The 18,074-nt window shown below is 38.5% G+C and overlaps 1 protein-coding gene and 4 non-coding genes across 5 annotated transcripts; all 5 read right to left on the minus strand.

Annotated features, from left to right (window-relative positions):
• Positions 1 to 697: 697 nt before the first annotated feature.
• LOC131927960 (high affinity copper uptake protein 1-like) lies at positions 698 to 4,782 on the minus strand. Its single transcript, XM_059283841.1, has 5 exons — positions 4,422 to 4,782; positions 3,769 to 4,001; positions 2,975 to 3,047; positions 1,521 to 1,722; positions 698 to 893 (listed from the first exon to the last, which is right to left on the minus strand). The coding sequence occupies exons 2-5, from the start codon at positions 3,928 to 3,930 to the stop codon at positions 698 to 700; spliced, it is 633 nt and encodes a 210-aa protein (XP_059139824.1). The 5' UTR covers positions 3,931 to 4,001; positions 4,422 to 4,782.
• A 7,286-nt stretch (positions 4,783 to 12,068) lies between these two features.
• Trnap-ugg (transfer RNA proline (anticodon UGG)) lies at positions 12,069 to 12,140 on the minus strand. Its single transcript has one exon. It is a non-coding gene; the product is annotated as a tRNA-Pro (tRNA).
• Positions 12,141 to 13,380: 1,240 nt separating this feature from the next.
• On the minus strand, positions 13,381 to 13,452 carry Trnap-ugg (transfer RNA proline (anticodon UGG)). Its single transcript has one exon. It is a non-coding gene; the product is annotated as a tRNA-Pro (tRNA).
• An 886-nt stretch (positions 13,453 to 14,338) lies between these two features.
• Trnap-ugg (transfer RNA proline (anticodon UGG)) lies at positions 14,339 to 14,410 on the minus strand. The gene has a single exon. It is a non-coding gene; the product is annotated as a tRNA-Pro (tRNA).
• A 571-nt stretch (positions 14,411 to 14,981) lies between these two features.
• Positions 14,982 to 15,053, minus strand: Trnap-agg (transfer RNA proline (anticodon AGG)). The gene has a single exon. It is a non-coding gene; the product is annotated as a tRNA-Pro (tRNA).
• Between the last annotated feature and the right edge of the window lie 3,021 nt (positions 15,054 to 18,074).

Genomic DNA, 18,074 nt, shown 5'->3' on the forward strand with positions numbered 1-18,074 from the left:
TAGGCAACAGTTTTTTTAAACGTAAGCAGGCGAGGCTTGTTGTGATAGGGAGACAGGAATGTCTAGTTCGTGAATTGGTGGTCAGCAATAATCGTTGTTGGATGGTCAGCAAAAATCTTCGATGGGTGGTCAGCAATATTCGTTGTTGGATGGTTAGCAATATTCTTCGATGGGTGGTCAGCAATATTCTTCGATGGGTGGTCAGCAATAATCTTCGATGGGTGGTCAGCAATAATCTTTGATGGGTGGTCAGAAATAATCATCGATGGGTGGTCAACCATAATCTTCGATGGGTGGTCAACAATAATCTTCGATGGGTGGTCAGCAATAATCTTCGATGGGTGGTCAGCAATAATCTTCGATGGGTGGTCAGCAATAATCGTCGATGGGTGGTCAGCAATAATCTTCGATGGGTGGTCAGCAATAATCTTCGATGGGTGGTCAGCAATAATCTTCGATGGGTGGTCAGCAATAATCTTCGATGGGTAGTCAGCAACAATGGTCCATGAATGTTCAGTAACAATCGTCGATAGATGGTCAAGAACAATCTAATGTTTGTCAAAAACAATCGATGGATGACCAGGAGCAATAATCGTAGGATAGTCAGAAACAATCGTCGATGAATGTTCAGCAACAACCTGACTGGCGATTCAACAACAATCGTGGATGGATAGTCAGCAAAAATCTAACTGGTGTGTCAGCAACAATCACCAGAGTCGTTGTTTCTTCGTTTCCAGCCAAACAGGAAGTACCCTGTACCGGCTCCCAGAAACACGGCCAGACAGAGCCAGACGTTGAAGGTCATGACGATGAGCATGAGGCAGTAGGAGACGAAGATCTGGATGATGTGGAGGAACGTCTGCAGGAAGTGACCCCAGTCACAGATTTGACGTCTGGAGAAAGATGGGGGAAGATTTAACATTGGCGAAACTAGGGGGTGGTTGCTGGGGTTAGCACCCCCCCCCCCCCTACTTAACAATTGGAATTCAATTGGTGATAATTATTTAATAATAATTGAATCTTTTGTATCTTTAAGGAGTTATTTATAAATGACGTCACAGTCTTATGGGGGGTGGATGGTGAAGGACTTTTGTGACGATGCATGACAATGAGGTAAAAATATTGGGGTGGGGGGGGGGGGGGCGTCAAGAAAGTGTAACAAGACACTTTTGCCTTTTAAAAAGTTTTAAAACTGCGTTTAGCAGTTCACATTTTTAAAACCACTATAAGAAATTAAAGCTCAGTTTCGCATTTCTCACTAACGGTAGATACGTTAATAAGGGGGGGGGGGGGGAGGGGGGCTAACCGGTATGGCGTTCAATGCGTCTGTAAGAGCAGACACAGACTAGTAAAATTTTCATGCATGACAAATAGTAGTACAAAATGTTGTAATAACACTACATTTTAAAACTAATTTACTTTAGTAAAAAAAACTAATCAAACGTTGCGGGAAAACTTGGTTAAAATTGAATGTAATATAGTTTTGAGAGTCTAGATATCGAGTACACTGAACCAGCTACCTTGTCGTCATGTGAAGTTTTTGCGAGCCTGAAGTTTCACGGCTACTCTCTGAAGGAAAAGGGTTCTCAAAACTGTGGTTGATGATGCCCTTCCGGCTGGAGAACTTCTTGTCTCTGCTGGCGGAGAGCTCTTCACGTAGAAACTTGAGACCCTCGTACAGAACACCCAGGGCCCAGATGGCGAAACATGCGCCAACCATGGCTGAAACAGAGGTGGAACTGCGCAGGTGACGCTGACAGTGACTACTTTGGTGGGTGTATATTTTGGGTTCAGTTTTTAAGGGGCGGAGTAGGCGTTGGGGCAAGAAGAAAAAGCGATAAAATGGGACCTGAAAGAATACACCAGATAGATAAGTTAAACATCAAATCTAACTAGGAAGACAAGGTCAAAACCCAGCTTAGGAGACTATCTCAGAACCTAGCTGGAAAGACTCCCAGAATCTAGCTGAGTAGACTAGCTCAGAATCTAACTGAGGAGACTAGCTTAGAATCTAACTGAGGAGACTAGCTTAGAATCGAGCTGAGGAGACTAGCTCATAATCTAGCTTGGAAAATAAGCTTAGAATCTAGCTTAGTAGACTATCTCAGAACCCAGCTGGAAAGACTCCCAGAATCTAGCTGAGGAGACTAGCTCAGAACCTAGTTGAGCAGACTAGCTCAATCTAGCTGAGGAGACTGTCTCAGAATCTAGCTGAGGAGACTAACTCAGAATCTAACTGAGGAGACTAGCTCAGAATCTAGCTGAGGAGACTAGCTCAGAATCTAGCTGAGGAGACTAGCTCAGAACCTAGTTGAGGAGACTAGCTTAGAATCTAGCTGGCAACGACTAACTCAGAACCTAGTTGAGGAGATTAGCTTAGAATCTAGTTGGCAAAGACTAACTCCGAATCTAGCTAATGAGACTAGCTCAGAATCTAGATGGTAGAGACTAGCTCGGAATCTAGCTCGTAAAGACTAACTCAGAACCTAGTTGAGAACTAGAACATCTGAAACCATTGCTTGGTTTCCATTAGTTCGACAAACTCACATAACCAAGAGATCTTATAAAGTACCATATATATTCACCAACATTAACAACTACCCAGTCGACAGTAGCATAGGATTAAGTATTTTGAAGAAGAAAAAAACCAACTTATAAATACCATTTAATTGGTTTGAATTAGCCTGAGTACGTTATAAATCGACTTATAAAGTAAACAGCACACGCATTTATTATTGTTTAGTTTACCTAAAGATAACAATATATAGCTCTATGTACAGAACGTCTTTATTGGTTAATCAGGTTAAGTAATTTTTTAAAAAGTTTATTTAATATATATATATATATATATATATATATATATATATATATATATATATATATATATATATATATATATATATATATATATATATATATATATATATATATATATATATATATATATATATATAATGAAATAATGTTTAATTACCTCCTACTGATAAGGTCTTGAACTCGGAGAATAGAACATATTCCTTAAAGCCGAGATGATAGTACATTTTCATCTGGGGACAAAGTCAACATTTATGTTTTAAAAACACTTATAACACTCGTTACCAAAATTTTGTCTCTATTTACCCCCATCCCACACACTTATAGCCAACCTATATCAAAATGTGTGTGGTGGAACTTGGAACCTCACATACTGAACCTGTTAGTGAATATTCGAAAAAGTCTGATCAGATCAAATACGTTTTGATGCACTCAAAGAGAACGCCGTACAGACTCAAACTCGGGAGTGGAAAGCGAGAGTTGGCGCTCTTCTACTCGACCACACTCGTCCCCACTGATAAAAGACCTAACACAAAACTGCCTGATTTATGAAGTGTTGTCAGTATGGTCTGGTAGATGAGGCTTGTTAGCTTGGGACAGGAACTCATCTAGTAAACAACTCCTGAATCAAACAGGAGTGGAGCGCCTTAAGAGATAGTACTACCAACACTGGTTTCCTATTGGCAGATCCTGCGACTCAGATGATGCCAAGTTGTAAAGGTAATGGATAACCCTGTGTGGTGCCAACATCATACTCATCTTGCTGCCTGGCTTTACGGCTTGAGTTCTAAACCGCAGTAACCCAATCGTCTGTCAGATTCTGGAGTTGTGTATTGTACAACTGTAGCAGAGAACTTCGAAGTCCTGTATGAACTTAAATATCCCAAACTATTTGGCAACAAGTCTACAGGTAAAGTGGTTATTGCAACACAAGGACAGACAAATCTTACTTACTCCCATTTCTCCCATGTTCATCCCACTCATGCTGCCCATGCCTCCCATGCTGCCCATGCCTCCCATGCTGCCCATGCCTCCCATGCTGCCCATGGCTCCCGTGGTGCCCATGCTGCCTGTAGACTGAGCTGTTGTCATTCCAGGCATATTCATTTTATCCATTTCATCTGCCCACGCCACCAATCAGAAAAAAACGTTGTTAAGTCACGTGATCGTAATTATGAGTGTTAGTTCTGTAAAAGAATTTTTTTTTGCTTTCAATATTAAATAACAAAATCACTTGTAGAACTAAATTGTATAAGAAGGCTAAATAATCATAATCGTTAAATTTAAAAAAAAATAAAATGTTGCCTACACAATAAACGAGTTCACTCTCCAAAATAATATCTTCCAAATGAAATTTAACTTATATGATAGTTCGTGAAAAATTACATTTCATTATTCAAAGGTATTTTGTCCAAAATATTTAGTAGTCTAGAAATATATATGCAGAAATAAAACAATAAAACAAAATATAAACAAATAAATAAACAAAATTAATAAACAAAAATAAAGAATCAAATGAACTAATAAACAAAGAAACAAACAAATAAATACAAATACATAAATAAATATATCAATAAATAAATAAATAAATAATAAAATTCACTTACCTAAAATATTCGATCATTCGGTCCAAAAATAAGCTGATATAAAAAATATTAAAAGCTATCCAATAAGCAGCCTATTTTGTAGAAAACTAAAATTGCCTGTAACTTTTTTTTTTAAATTGTATAAGCAACCTCCTCATCCACACACTGAACTAATTGATGAAAGCTTAGCTTTACCACCATCCCATCAGGCTCACGTTATCCTAAACAATAGACATGACGTCATCACTGGAGACTTTTGGATCAACTGTGCAGTCAACACATTGTGAGAAGCCTAAGGTGTAATGTCTAGTTTGTCAACCCGAGCTCGTAATACAGTGACCAGGTTATCTTAGAGACAGGGAAAAAAATGATAGATGTCATGCTAAAGCGAATGTGTCCTGTCTACTTGATATCTTTAACCGTGGTGTGTTATCGGTAATTATGTTAATGAGGGCCAGGCGAAATTAGTGTCATGTTAATTAAAGTTTGTTGACGGTGAAAGAACGAGGGTTGAATCTGTGGACTGCTGTTGGTGACCTTTTTATTTATTTATAATTTACTTTAGTCTTATGTGATATATCAGATCGGTTTTATAATAACTCTGTCAGTGATGTCATGCTTGATTTGACAGTGACTTCTAGCGAGCAGTACATCAATCTGTCAGCACATGTCACTCTGTCAGTGACATCATGTTTGATTTGACAGTGACGTCAGATCAATCTGTCAGCTCAATTCACGCTGTACATAGTTTCTACCCTCCCCCATACGAACGAAATATAATTTCATGTTTGATTTGGCAGTGACATCAATCTGTCATGTCATGTCCATGTCAGTGACGTGATATTTGATTTGATAGTGACGTCCCATCAATCTGTCATGTCATGTCCATGTCAGTGACAAGCCTGGAAGAAATTACTTTTCCACCGGAACTTAATCAAAACCCTAGCTCCCCCCCCCCCTCGCGCCATCTTCACATAAGGGCTCTTACTTTGTTTTGTTACTGTTATTTCTCATTTAATTAACTTTTTATTACGCTGATTGTTTTGTGTCAATACAAGTTCGTCCATGTTTTTTTTTCAAGTGTGAGAAATTTCTACCAGCTCGATGTATAGTAACGCCCTTATTTTGGTCCATAATTGTGGTCTAATCGATAACGCATTCATAATTATAAACAACGGGTCGATTTTAGTAGTATATTCATAGTAAACACGTTTTCAATTGATGTAAACAGTCTCTTTCATGCGTCCGGGTCCCCCAGAAGAACGTCAACTGCACCACCCATTCGAACAAAATATAATTTATATAGAAAATACATACATTTACCAGTGAACGCCCCCCCCCCCCCCCAAACCTCCTCCCCCGGAAAAAATTCAGTTGGCCCCCAGAATATTGCAAGTGCCCACCCTCCCCTCTCGGAGAAAAAAGTCTGAAAGAAAAAGTCTGAAAGAAATACTGGATGTAATGTTCAGTAATCTAATCACATCGGCCAGAAATCTGGCAACACACAGAACAGCCCGAGGTAGTTGACACATACAAATAACCTACAATTAACAAAGAACACTTTGTGCTTCATGAAAAATAACAAGCCATATGAGAGCAAACAGAAGTAGAGAAACGTAATATTTAGGCTGCTTAATGTAGCTCCGGTTTAAAGCAATGCCGGATTAGTGTTTAAAATAGCGCTTTGACAGTGTAGAGAGTATCGGTGATGATGAATGACTATGAAGGAATCAGAGCCGGCGTTAGGAATACGCGGGGCCTAGGGCCAACCATCCGCGCGGGGCCTTTCCCTTATATATATATATATATATATATATATATATATATATATATATATATATATATATATATATATATATATATATATATATGTGTGTGTGTGTGTGTGTGTGTGTATAAAGGCCTATATAATGTGATGTACACATAATAACACAAATGTTTTGAAGTTTATAAGCTAATGTCAAACTTTCCACTATAATAACAGATTTTTATCTCTTCCATGTATTAACCCAATGTTCGTAGGTTTTTTTTTCCTTTGCTAAGATATTAAATCACTTTTAACAGTTATGTAATTCATACCAGATCACTTAAGAAAATTTAATCACGTGCCGAATAATTAGGAAAATAAAGTTTACAATACAGCGAACTCGGCCTGATGTATCAAAACAGTATAGACTTCAAAATTTGTTTAGAATTCATACAATATTTTAAAACCAAAATCATTATTGTCTTAATTATTGAAGGTGTGAATCCTTAAGGTGACACAACATAACAACAGTTTTAACTTTCTTCCAAAAAATAATAAAAAATCACTCTGTTTAATGCCGCCTGATATAGATCCTAAGGCCCCCCCCCCCCTTCCTCGTCGCTCTCCTCCCACCCCTCTGCACGCAACTGAATGTTAATTTTGTTATACCAAGACAAGTAGGCCTACATATAGAGTAGCCCCCCCCCCCCCCGAAAACGAAATGAAATTTATATAATTTATGGAGAAAATATAAACTTTTAACAGTGTCCGCACCCCCCCCCCCCCAAAAAAAATTTCAAGTGCCCCTCCCCCCCGGAGAAAAAAGTCTGGAAGAAACACTGTACATATACGACATTATACGACATCTACAACAAGAAAGTCAGGACTAGAGTTCATCAGGTCACTAACTGTCTACTATAGACATCCCGTCTGCTCACTAAAAGGACGTCTTCATCGATCCGCATACAATAGGGTATCTCTTTACGTCGTGGGCTAATTCTCGACCGCCATCTCCAGTCCGCTCAGGTCAAATGCCAGGCGACCGTACCCTACACAAAGGGTAGGTGTGACACTATTTTTGTATCGAATTACGGCCTGTCCCAGTTCAGGTGGACTCACCAACATCAACCGTGGCCTCAGTTATAACAATCAACAACGTCGGCATTCCACCATTTAGTTTTTCCCAATTGAATTCAGCAACCATTTTTTTTAAGTTTACGAACTAATTCAGATAACAATGACATTGCTGAAGCGCGGGGGCCCCTTCAAGCGCGGGGCCTATGGCGACCGCCCCGTTCGCCACCCCCTAACGCCGGCTCTGGAAGGAATGTTGGGTTTCTACAATTTACCTGTTATAGAATGGACAGTACATTTTACCTATTTAACTCTTATAGAATGCACGGTACAATTTACCTGTTATAGAGTGCACGGTACAATTTACCTGTTATAGAATGGATGGTACAATTTACCTGTTATAGAATGCACGGTACAATTTACCTGTTATACAATGCACGGTACAATTTACCTGTTATAGAATGCACGGTACAATTTACCTGTTATAGAATGGACGGTACAATTTACCTGTTATAGAATGGATGGTACAATTTACCTGTTATAGAATGCACGGTACAATTTACCTGTTATACAATGGACGGTACAATTTACCTGTTATAGAATACACGGTACAATTTACCTGTTATAGAATACACGGTACAATTTACCTGTTATAGAATACACGGTACAACTTACCTGTTTTAGAATACACGGCTGTTTTTGGCACAATAGCCCTATCCTTACCACTGGGGTTATGGGTGAAGGTGCTAGCTTATTAAAACAGGTCAAAGGTCATAAGGGTTACAGGTAGGTCCGGTAAACCTTAGAAACAATTGAGGTAGAGGCGTATTCAGTGTCGGGTGGGTCGGACGTGCAGGGGTCATCTGGTGTGGCCCCCCACCCACACACTCATTTTGGTGATAATGTATACTTTGTGTGTGTGTGCAGTTGTCTAAGATGTACTCCACGGAAAGAGTATATTAGCTAGAGTTAAGGACTGAAACTGCGGTGTAAAATGTAGTGTGAATATTAGGTGTTTACAACATGGGCGCCAGTGTTAGTATGTGCATTCTCCGAGTTTTTCGATCAACAAAGCTATTCTGACAAGAGGATTTGGTTAGGAGTGAGGAGGGAGTTGATACTGGGCTCGAAGGTCCTCGGTATCAGTGTTGCTTTCAGGTGTTTTTCTCCGGGGGTTGGGGGCACTTGAAATTTCCGGGGGGGGGCACTGGTAAAAGTATATATTTTCTATATCTGTGCTTATTTTGTCCTTGATATACACACATGGTGCACTAAATGTGTATCAGCAGAAAAACAAAACGGCATAACTTTTTACTGAAATATGAGTGAGGGTTGGAGAGGATTTAAATTAAGCTTCATTTCGATTAAGTAACCGAAATGTCTTTTTATTGGTTCAAAAAAAAAGGCTCCAGTTCAGTCCCCTATAACAAGGAAAGCTAACTCTTATCAACGACCTAGCAGAGTAGTCCCACTAAAAACTGTAACAATGGGATAATGTAGACTAGCAGTGCCTGTATAACCTTACCGCTATCAATGTGCTGAGTTGACATAACGCGGGTCACGTATTCGATAGGAGGTGGATGTCGTTTATTGTTTAATAAAGGGGTTGTAATGTAGGCTGTTGGTTATGTTGTATGTCGTTGTTTTATTGCTGTAGTGTAGGCTGTTGGTTATGTTGTATGTTGTTTTTTATTGTTGTAGTGTAGGCTGTTGGTAATGTTGTATGTTGTTTTTTTTTATTGTTGTAGTGTAGGCTGTTGGTAATGTTGTATGTCGTTGTTTTATTGTTGTAGTGTATGCCGTTGGTAATGTTAAATTTTGTTGTTTTATTGCTGTTGTTTATGTTGTATGTTGTTGCTTTGTTGTATCACTGTGTTGTAATGTATGCTGTTGTTTATGTTGAATGTTGTTGTTTTATTGTTGTAATGTATGATGTTGTTTATGTTGTATGTTGTTGTTTTATTGTTGTAATGTATGCTGTTGTTTAGGTTGTATGTTGTTGTTTTATTGTTGTAATGTATGCTGTTGTTTATGTTGAATGTCTATGTTTTATTGTTGTAATGTATGCTGTTGTTTATGTTGAATGTCTATGTTTTATTGTTGTAATGTATGCTGTTGTTTATGTTGAATGTCTATGTTTTATTGTTGTAATGTATGCTGTTGTTTATGTTGAAAGTCTATGTTTTATTGTTGTAATGTATGCTGTTGTTTATGTTGAAAGTCTATGTTTTATTGTTGTAATGTATGCTGTTGTTTATGTTGAATGTCGTTGTTTTGTTGTATCATATCACTATGTTGCAATGCATGCTGTTTATGTTGGATATCGTTGTACGTTTTTACATGTACAGTTTAACATTAGATTTCTTTTATAAATTATGAAAAAACTAAAAGAAAAACGTGATGTCGCGCATTGCTTTGGAAACTAGGCTACTATTTTTAGAAAAGTTACCTCGGTAACCTCCCCCTTGCCCGCCCCAAACAACGCAGTTGAAATATCCTCTAACCATCGGACTATGACAAATGTTACGAATGCCTGTATGAATGTTAGTAACATTGTTACAGTTCGAGAACACTCGGGGACTCGGATATATTACCATGACCTTATTTCTGGACTTATTCCTCCGGTGGGAGAGGGGGGGCTTGAAACTTTAGGGGTGTGAGACTAAATTTCCTGGGGTAGGATGGGGGACACTGGTAAAAGTAGTTTTTATGTATAGAAATTCCAATTTTGTTCGGGGTGTGTGTGTGGGGGGGGGGGGGGTGGTAGACGTCTTTCGCAGTTCACAGCCCCCCCCCCCCCCCCTCCACCCGTCGAAGAGTTGCCTAAAAGAAACAATGGTCATACAGACGTTAGCGTGTAGATGAAAATCTGCAAGTCTAAAAATATACATTGAAAAGGTTATTCAAATGGTGCCAAATTCTTTTCCTTGCTGGCTTTACTTATTCAATCTAAATCCAAAACCTATTATCCATGGTGTTTAACAAGATTTAAAAAAAAATACTTTTCCATTTGAATAGGATCAGGTTTTAGTGATATATTTTTACATTTTTGTATTCGAATGTAATATGGTCAGCATTATGCACAGCAGATTCCATTTCCCCAACACTGGTTAGGTACTGATAAGAGCTGAGACGACTCATTTATGACTTACACAGGTCAGGAAAGACAACTCGAGTCATCTCGTCCACCCCCCCCCCTCCCTTACTACCTCGCTTCCCCCCCCCCCCCCCTTACATTTACAATTCTCAAATTATTTACTTTTCTCTAAGCGTCGTCCCTTCCGTGAAGAGCCTTACATATCGTTAACCTATCCTTGGGACACAAATAGATTTACAGCTGTAGGACTAGTTGAACACGAAGGGTTCACAAACCCCAATCACTGGCAGAAATAGCGAGTGGTTGACACGCACCATAGGTCACCAAATTAACAACATCAAGTCACCCTGCAGAGGAGGGTTTTAAATCCTGGTATCTACGTGTATTATATATATATATATATATATATATATATATATATATATATATATATATATATATATATATATATATATATATATATATATATATATATATGGGTGTGGTTGTGTGTGTGTTCCGATTTGAAAAACGTAATATTATTGTTTGAATGACAAGCAATAAGAGACACCAACCTACCGTTGCCTATAGCTATAACTTAACGTGAGACATTTTTTAATTGTAGGTCAATAAGGGCTTTCTAATACCCCCCCCCCCCTTACACACTTCACCATTACACCCCTTGTCTACGCCACCGACGAGAAAAAGTTTTTAAGTGTACAGATTGAATCCATTTTTATTTCAAACCATAAATTGATAGTTTCCAAAGGCTTGCCTTGGTCTCCTGATCTTTTCGGTAAAATGCTAAAATATTTGCTTTATTCTGCAAAGGAAAACTTTATTTTCCAATGTGGTGTATTTTTTGTAAGTCAAAATTAAACTAAATTTAAATTGTTTTTTTTTTTTGTTTCTTTGTGTAACCTCACACATTTAAAATGTGGCAGTAGAATTAAAAAAAAATAAATAAAAACCCTCTCTTTTGCCGGTAGACTTTAATGTTTATTTGTTCAACACGCCTGTATTCTCGGGTGCAAAAATTGGAAGGTTTTACCGTAAGATTTCACGCTCTATTTGTTGAACTTAAAGCCAGACATTCTCGTGACCTCAGCTGTTGATTTCCCGTCCAGTGGCGTCGCTAGGTCGGGTGACACCCGGTGGCGTAACCTGGGAGTCACCACCCCCCACATCTCCGCCAATGACTACATACATATTATGTACCAAAAGTATTCGGTGTCACCCGCTTCTCCGGCCCTAATGATGTATCTAAATGAAATAAGTTGTTTAAAAAATGAAAAAATTAAATAAATAAATAGAGTTTCTTATTAAAATTAGCAAGATTTTCTTTGGCTGTTATCCTCTTGATGGTGTCCGCCACTGCGACCGTAGAATCTATATATATAATTCTCTTCTTCGAGCCGTTAGAAAACAAGCTGCAAACGCTCTCCCTACCTCCCCACCCCTACATGGTTTTAGTGAGCTGTGTTCACTCTAAATGTTTACAAGCAGAGCCAACGATTTTAAACGTAGGGGGGGGGGAGGAGGGGGGGGAGGGAAGGAAGGGGGGGGGGTTATGGTCCTTAACGAGCTACTTATAGTGTTTTAAAGAAATATTTTCAGTGTCAGCGTTGGTACTGTCGAATTCACAAATTATGAATTATTGAAAATTAGAAACAACTAAATAGCGGCGTATGTTATGCCGCGGGCCGGCTCGTTTTAAATATTTTACACATTTCTATTAGCTAACTGGGTTTTTTTTTGTGGTAAAACATTCGGGCTCGTCCGGGATTTGAACCCGGGACCTCTCGCACCCAAAGCGAGAATCATACTCCTAGACCAACGAGCCGATACTTGGAATTGTTTAATTAACCTTTTGTTTAGTGAAATGATATATATTTTATATGTTCATTTTAAAACACAAGCCGTGGCAGAAATCCCAGCAGGGACTAACTCTAGATTAAGTAATCAGGCAGTGAAATCTTTTATCTATGGGGAGAGGGGGAGCGGTGGTGGCCGAGCTGTGTACTAACACCTGTTTGCTTACATATTTGTAGGGCTAAGTAGGTCAGGGTGTTATTAGAAAAAAGCAACATTCTTTTGATCTCAGTTGGTTTTTCATTCATATCGTTTTTAAAATGCTGTAATGGCAATTAAACTAACGCTACATATTATCAGTGTTTCTTTCAGGCATCTATTTGGGGGGGGGGGGGGCGTAGCCCCATACCCTTTAAGCACATTTATCACCGCCACCCCCCCCCCCCCCCCCCCCGCCCAGGACAAAATATAATTTATATAGAAAATATACCTTTTTCAATTTCGAATCCCCCCCCCTTCCTGGAAAGCGAAAAAATTATCCGCCACCACCGATAGTTTCAAGTAACCTAACCCTACCCCCCCCCCCCCTCACCATTGGAGAGAACAGTATGAAAGAAATACGGCATATAAACTTAACATTTCTATTTAAAAAACAACTAGTAAATGACACTAAGTGACTTAGTGTCATTTAGTAGTTTTTTTTTTTTTATACTTTGTACGTATAATCACAATTCAGATATAAATATTACCTTGTTTTAGGTAAAGAAAAAGTTATTGTAAAAAAGCACATAACGCATAAGTATAAACACGTCGACACCAGTGTTTCTTCCAGACTTTTTTCTCCGGGGGGGGGGGGGGACTTCAAATTTTCGGGGGGCGGTAGACTTTCTTCGGGGGGGGGGGGGGGGGCGGACACTGTTAAAAGTATATATTTTCTATATAAATTTTATATATTTTATTTGGTTTTTTTTGGGGAGGGGGGCGGTTAACTTTTTTTCGGGGAGGGGAGGGGGCTTCGACCCCCCCCCCCCCCCGAAGTGATGCCTGGAAGAAACTCTGGTCGACACGCATAACTATTACACATAGTACTACACGTTCGACCCTACATCAGGATAACAGCTAGAATTGTAAAGCTAAAAATAAACGCATTGCATCTTGAATATTAGAATGGTGGTTTAAAAAAACAAACACAAGTTAGTGTTCTTTAAAAAACACAAATATAATTGAAATTTAAGGTTTGCTGGAAATTATTAATGCACAAAAAAACAATTGGGCTCGTCCGGGATTTGAACCCGGGACCTCTCGCACCCAAAGCGAGAATCATACCCCTAGACCAACGAGCCAACTGGATGTGGAAAGTCCTGTTTGATCACATTTCCTGATGAGTTGTCCTGCAGGGGAAATTGATTTGTTCACTAAGTGGGCCTTACTTGTCAACACATTCTAATTGTTTAGTAGGTCAATAATGACGTCTTCTATTGTTTTAAGTTCGCGTTTAGCCTCATTAGACAAAAGATTAACAAATACATCCAATATAACATTGCACCCCCCACCCCCTGGGCTGAATATTAGGTGACCTAATATGAATAGTGTTAGGCTAAGGATAGTTGTAGGTAGTTTTATTTGGATATAAATAGGGATAGATAGAAGTATGCAATTATTATGTTGTAATGGATATGTATGTGTGGGGGGAGGGGGGGTGTAGTTGCCAGGTAGAAGGTGTTGGGGGGGGGGGGGGGGGGGGGGCTAGTATTCTTGACACAAAAACAAGAACACCATAAGCGGGTGCGAGGGGTGCGGACCGCACCGGGTGACACCATTTAAGGGGGTGACACCAAGACAATGTGTAAGATATATAGAATAAATAGTTTTTTTGACAGCTCAATGAGTGGTTTATTAGAGATAAAAGTATATTAAGGGGGTGACACCAAGACAAAAAAGTTGCAAGATATATATAGAATAGTTTTTTGCCAGTACAATTAATGGTTAATTAGAGATAAAAGTATTTTCTTGTTTGTAATTAGCATGTTCTAATCCTAGTTACGTGTGATCAGTACCTAGGACAACACAAAAATAAAAACACCACGAAACGGCTAATTTCAAACAAGAAAAAACTGCTAGACGTATTTCCAAATTGGCACAGATTGTAATCGCAAAATCGTAATAAACTTCAATCATGATTTCGATGTGTTGTAAATATCTTTTTTTTTAGGAAAAAAAAAAGTATTAGGGCTCGTCCGGGATTTGAACCCGGGACCTCTCGCACCCAAAGCGAGAATCATACCCCTAGACCAACGAGCCGTTATAACTTGCGTACATCCGTTCTTTTGATTCCATACTCTCAGAATTCCATTTTACAGCGAATACAAATTAGGCCTACTACTACAAATAAATTAGGCCTACTTTCAATATTTTACTTAATTTGAGATATAGTCTATAGTTGTTAAATTAAAGATAGAAGTTTAAAATATTTGTTTTAAAATATCTAAAACATTTAATTTAAAAAAAAACAACAACTAGGGAACCGATAGGTCCAAGTCAAGGCAAAAGTAGGCCTACATTACCTTGCCTGGGTCGTCAATAAATAAGCCATAGTAAAACTCGTGAAAGTACATTCAAAGTAAATCCTTAGTTATTAGCCTAATTAAACTGAAAATATATTACCCTCTAGACTAGAATCTATCTACATCTAGAAAAATCTAAATCTAGACTCTGCGTAAAATGAGTAAAAATAAAAATGGCCCATGCCTTTTTTTATGTATAAAAGTTACATCAAGATATGAATATCGATAATATAAATCATATTATAATCTAAAATAGTTATTCCATATATGTTTTGCTTATTTGCTTCAGATGACCAGGAAAAACAATTGGGCCCGTCCGGGATTTGAACCCGGGACCTCTCGCACCCTAAGCGAAAATCATACCCCTAGACCAACGGGCCGACAACTTTAGTGTTTGTAAAGCTTATATATCCTCGTGACCGCTTTTATTACCTCTAAACATTTTCTTCAACTAAGCACGAGCGGAGGAGGGGAAATAACTGAGGCTCGTTAACCACAATAGCAGATAAAATAAATTTCCCCGTTGCAGACCTGGATTCTGATTTAAATTTTACTAAATCGAGTTAACTATTTCTAATTATGGAGTTTATAATTATTTATAAGCCTATATTATACAATATCGCTTTGGATCTATAGAACTGTTAAAAAAACAATTCGTTTATTAATATACATTCATTAGACTAAAATAAATAGAATCTAGATCTAGTACTAGAGAATCTAGTATTCTAGTAGAGTAGAAACCACAATATTTAGACTAGATATAAAGTATTATAAAGTTTAACATTTTGAAAAGTTGATCTAGATCTAGTTAGCCTACATTTCCACAACAATTAAGCTAGATTTTTATTTAGTTTTTTTTCTGTTGCAAAGGATCTTAATATGGTTAGGTAGATCTAGTAAATAACAAGCTAAGCTATTTTTAGCCGCTCTATCGCAAAACATTACAGGATTTCCATTCTCTCCAACAAATTAAAAAAAAAACCTGTGCGAGGCTGTGTTGTCGTAGTGTCGCTGTGAAACTAGGTCAAACTTGTTCAGAGGGGTTTTCCGCTGGCCTAAAAATACATTTTCTTTCGTTTGTTTATAATTACCTTTTAAAGGAGAAGCTGACCGCAATTAAAAACAGATATTGAGACTACAATCAGTAATATCAAGACCAGTGTTTCTTCCAGACTTTTTTCCCGGGGGGGGGGGGGGGGGGGGAGCACTTGAAATTATATAATTTTGGGGGGAGGGGGGCGGACTAAAATTTTCGGAGGGGGGGGGGCGGACGCTGTTAAAAGTATATAAAAATTCCATTATATATAAATTATATATTAATTCCATTTCGTTCAGGGGCGGTAGACTTTCTTCGAAGAGATGCCTGGAAGAAACTCTTATCAAGACGAAAGGTGCGACCCTTTTAATAATATTTCCTGTTTTTACGCAAAGATTTGGGTCAGGATTAGGTTTATGGTTAGGGGACGTCACCCCCCCCCCCCCCCCCCACTCAAAATTGCAGTTGAAAATTATTAAAATACCTGAATTCTCTCCCCCCCCCCCCCACTTCCCCCTCACCACACACCATCACAAAATGACGGACCCAACCCCCTCCCCTTTAGCCAGTAAAACGTAACTACGACAGTTAAAATAAGCATAGTTCCCCACCCTCTAAATAAGAAACCCTGCAGTAATCCATATTTTAAAATGTTGGCAGAAGTGAGGACTACCAACAAAAGATGAAGCTAATGTCCAGTTAAAGGTGAAGATATTTTAGCTATCATAATTTTAAAGACCATAGATAGCAACAAACGAATGACGACAGTGTTTTTTCCTTGTGTCACAAGAGGGGGGGGGGGGAGGGTCCAGAGGCGTAGCGATGGGGAGGGGGGGGTACGAGGGCGAGGGGGACATATGTCCCCGGGCGCAGACCTTAGGGGGCGCAAAAAAAAAGTTTGAGGGGGGTGCAAATGGAAAAATTGAGGGGGGGGGAGGTGCAAATCGAAACCGGGAAGGGTCGCTACGCCTCTGTGAGGGTCAAAAAGTTTATCTAGACTTGATGTTTCATTTCAAAGGTAATTTTTAAGCTGAAGTTTAGCGATTGTTTATTTTTTTTCAGCTTTTTAAAAATGTGCACATTTTAGCGATTTTATGGAAATTTTTACAGCTTTTTAAAAATTTTCACATTTTAGGAATTGCCGAGAAATATTAAGGCTTGCATCTGTTTTTTTTTTAAATGCACATTTCTGTTATTGTTAAGAAATGTTCTCATCTTTTCAAAATTTGCACTTTATGTTGAAAATGTTTCACGGCTGTAAATCTTTATTTGTGCCTCCAATCAATTTCTGTATCCTATAGATCTAGCGATTTGCTATGAATTTGCAGCAATCAACCGAGCTAGCAAAAGATTTCAACACTTAACAGTAATAACAACTTTTATTTCTTGGTTTTCATAGCTGTTCATATTGTCGATTTCCTTAGAAGGGGAAACAACTCTATTAACACTAAATACTCAAAAATGTAATCTTGGTTTAACCCTTCTTCTTATTTGAGACCATGTGTGAGTAAAGGGTCGAGGGAGGTGAGGTTAAGGGGAGCACGAATGAGGGATATATATATATATATATATATATATATATATATATATATATATATATATATATATATATACTACAAAAGTTAATTTTCTTTTATCCATAACATTCAGAAATATCTTTAGCGTAGACAATGGGGCGTGGTTACTGCTGTTTGGTCATTGTTGGATATGGAACTGACTGCACTCTCTTTTTAAATCCCGAGTTAACAGGAGCTTATACTCTACTTCATCTGTACTACTGACCACCATCACATGCGTAAGCTAAGTAGATATATAATCAGACAGGCAATGGATTGGAATCCTCAAAGAAAGTGGGAAGTAGATAGGCTAAAACGGTACATGGAGCTTTGACCCAGGGGCGTAGTGAGGGGGGAGGGGGGTGCGGACCGCACAGGGTGACACCATTTTTAGGGGGGGGGGGGGAATGACACCAAGGCAATACCTAATTTTTTACGGGGGGGGGGGGTGGTTGGGTTTGTGTTTTTGTTTGTTTTGTTCTGTTCCCAAGTTGGTACATTTAAAAAGGATTTACCGTGGCGGAGCACGGGTATGCAGCTAGTATATGTATAAGGCCTGTAGCTAGTTGCACAAGTAAATAAAATATGACGTCACAGGCTCTAAACCTTTCGTGCACAATAAAATCTAATTCAAATGTAGTCGTTCGCATTGCTATGTTAACCGTTTAAAAAACGATAGAACGCGATTATGATTCCAATCATATATGCCCTCCTTATTTATTAGCAGCGGTTATTGGCCGTTACCGCCGTATAATTTTTATTTCAGCTTTTTACTTATTTTTGTTAATCTCATATTGAGTTTAAAATGT

The sequence above is a fragment of the Physella acuta genome, unplaced genomic scaffold, assembly GCF_028476545.2.
Source record: "Physella acuta isolate Inbredline_101_S28 unplaced genomic scaffold, ASM2847654v3 ptg001451l, whole genome shotgun sequence".
NCBI lineage: Eukaryota > Metazoa > Mollusca > Gastropoda > Physidae > Physella > Physella acuta.

Excerpts from the sequence above, each read along its gene's own strand:
- LOC131927960 (XM_059283841.1), bottom strand. The coding sequence starts at position 3,930 with ATGGATAAAATGAATATGCCTGGAATGACAACAGCTCAGTCTACAGGC. Across the intron at positions 3,048-3,768 it reads TGAACATGGGAGAAATGGGA|ATGAAAATGTACTATCATCT; the intron begins GTAAGTAAGATT and ends CTTTGTCCCCAG. Across the intron at positions 894-1,520 it reads AAACTTCACATGACGACAAG|ACGTCAAATCTGTGACTGGG; the intron begins GTAGCTGGTTCA and ends ATCTTTCTCCAG.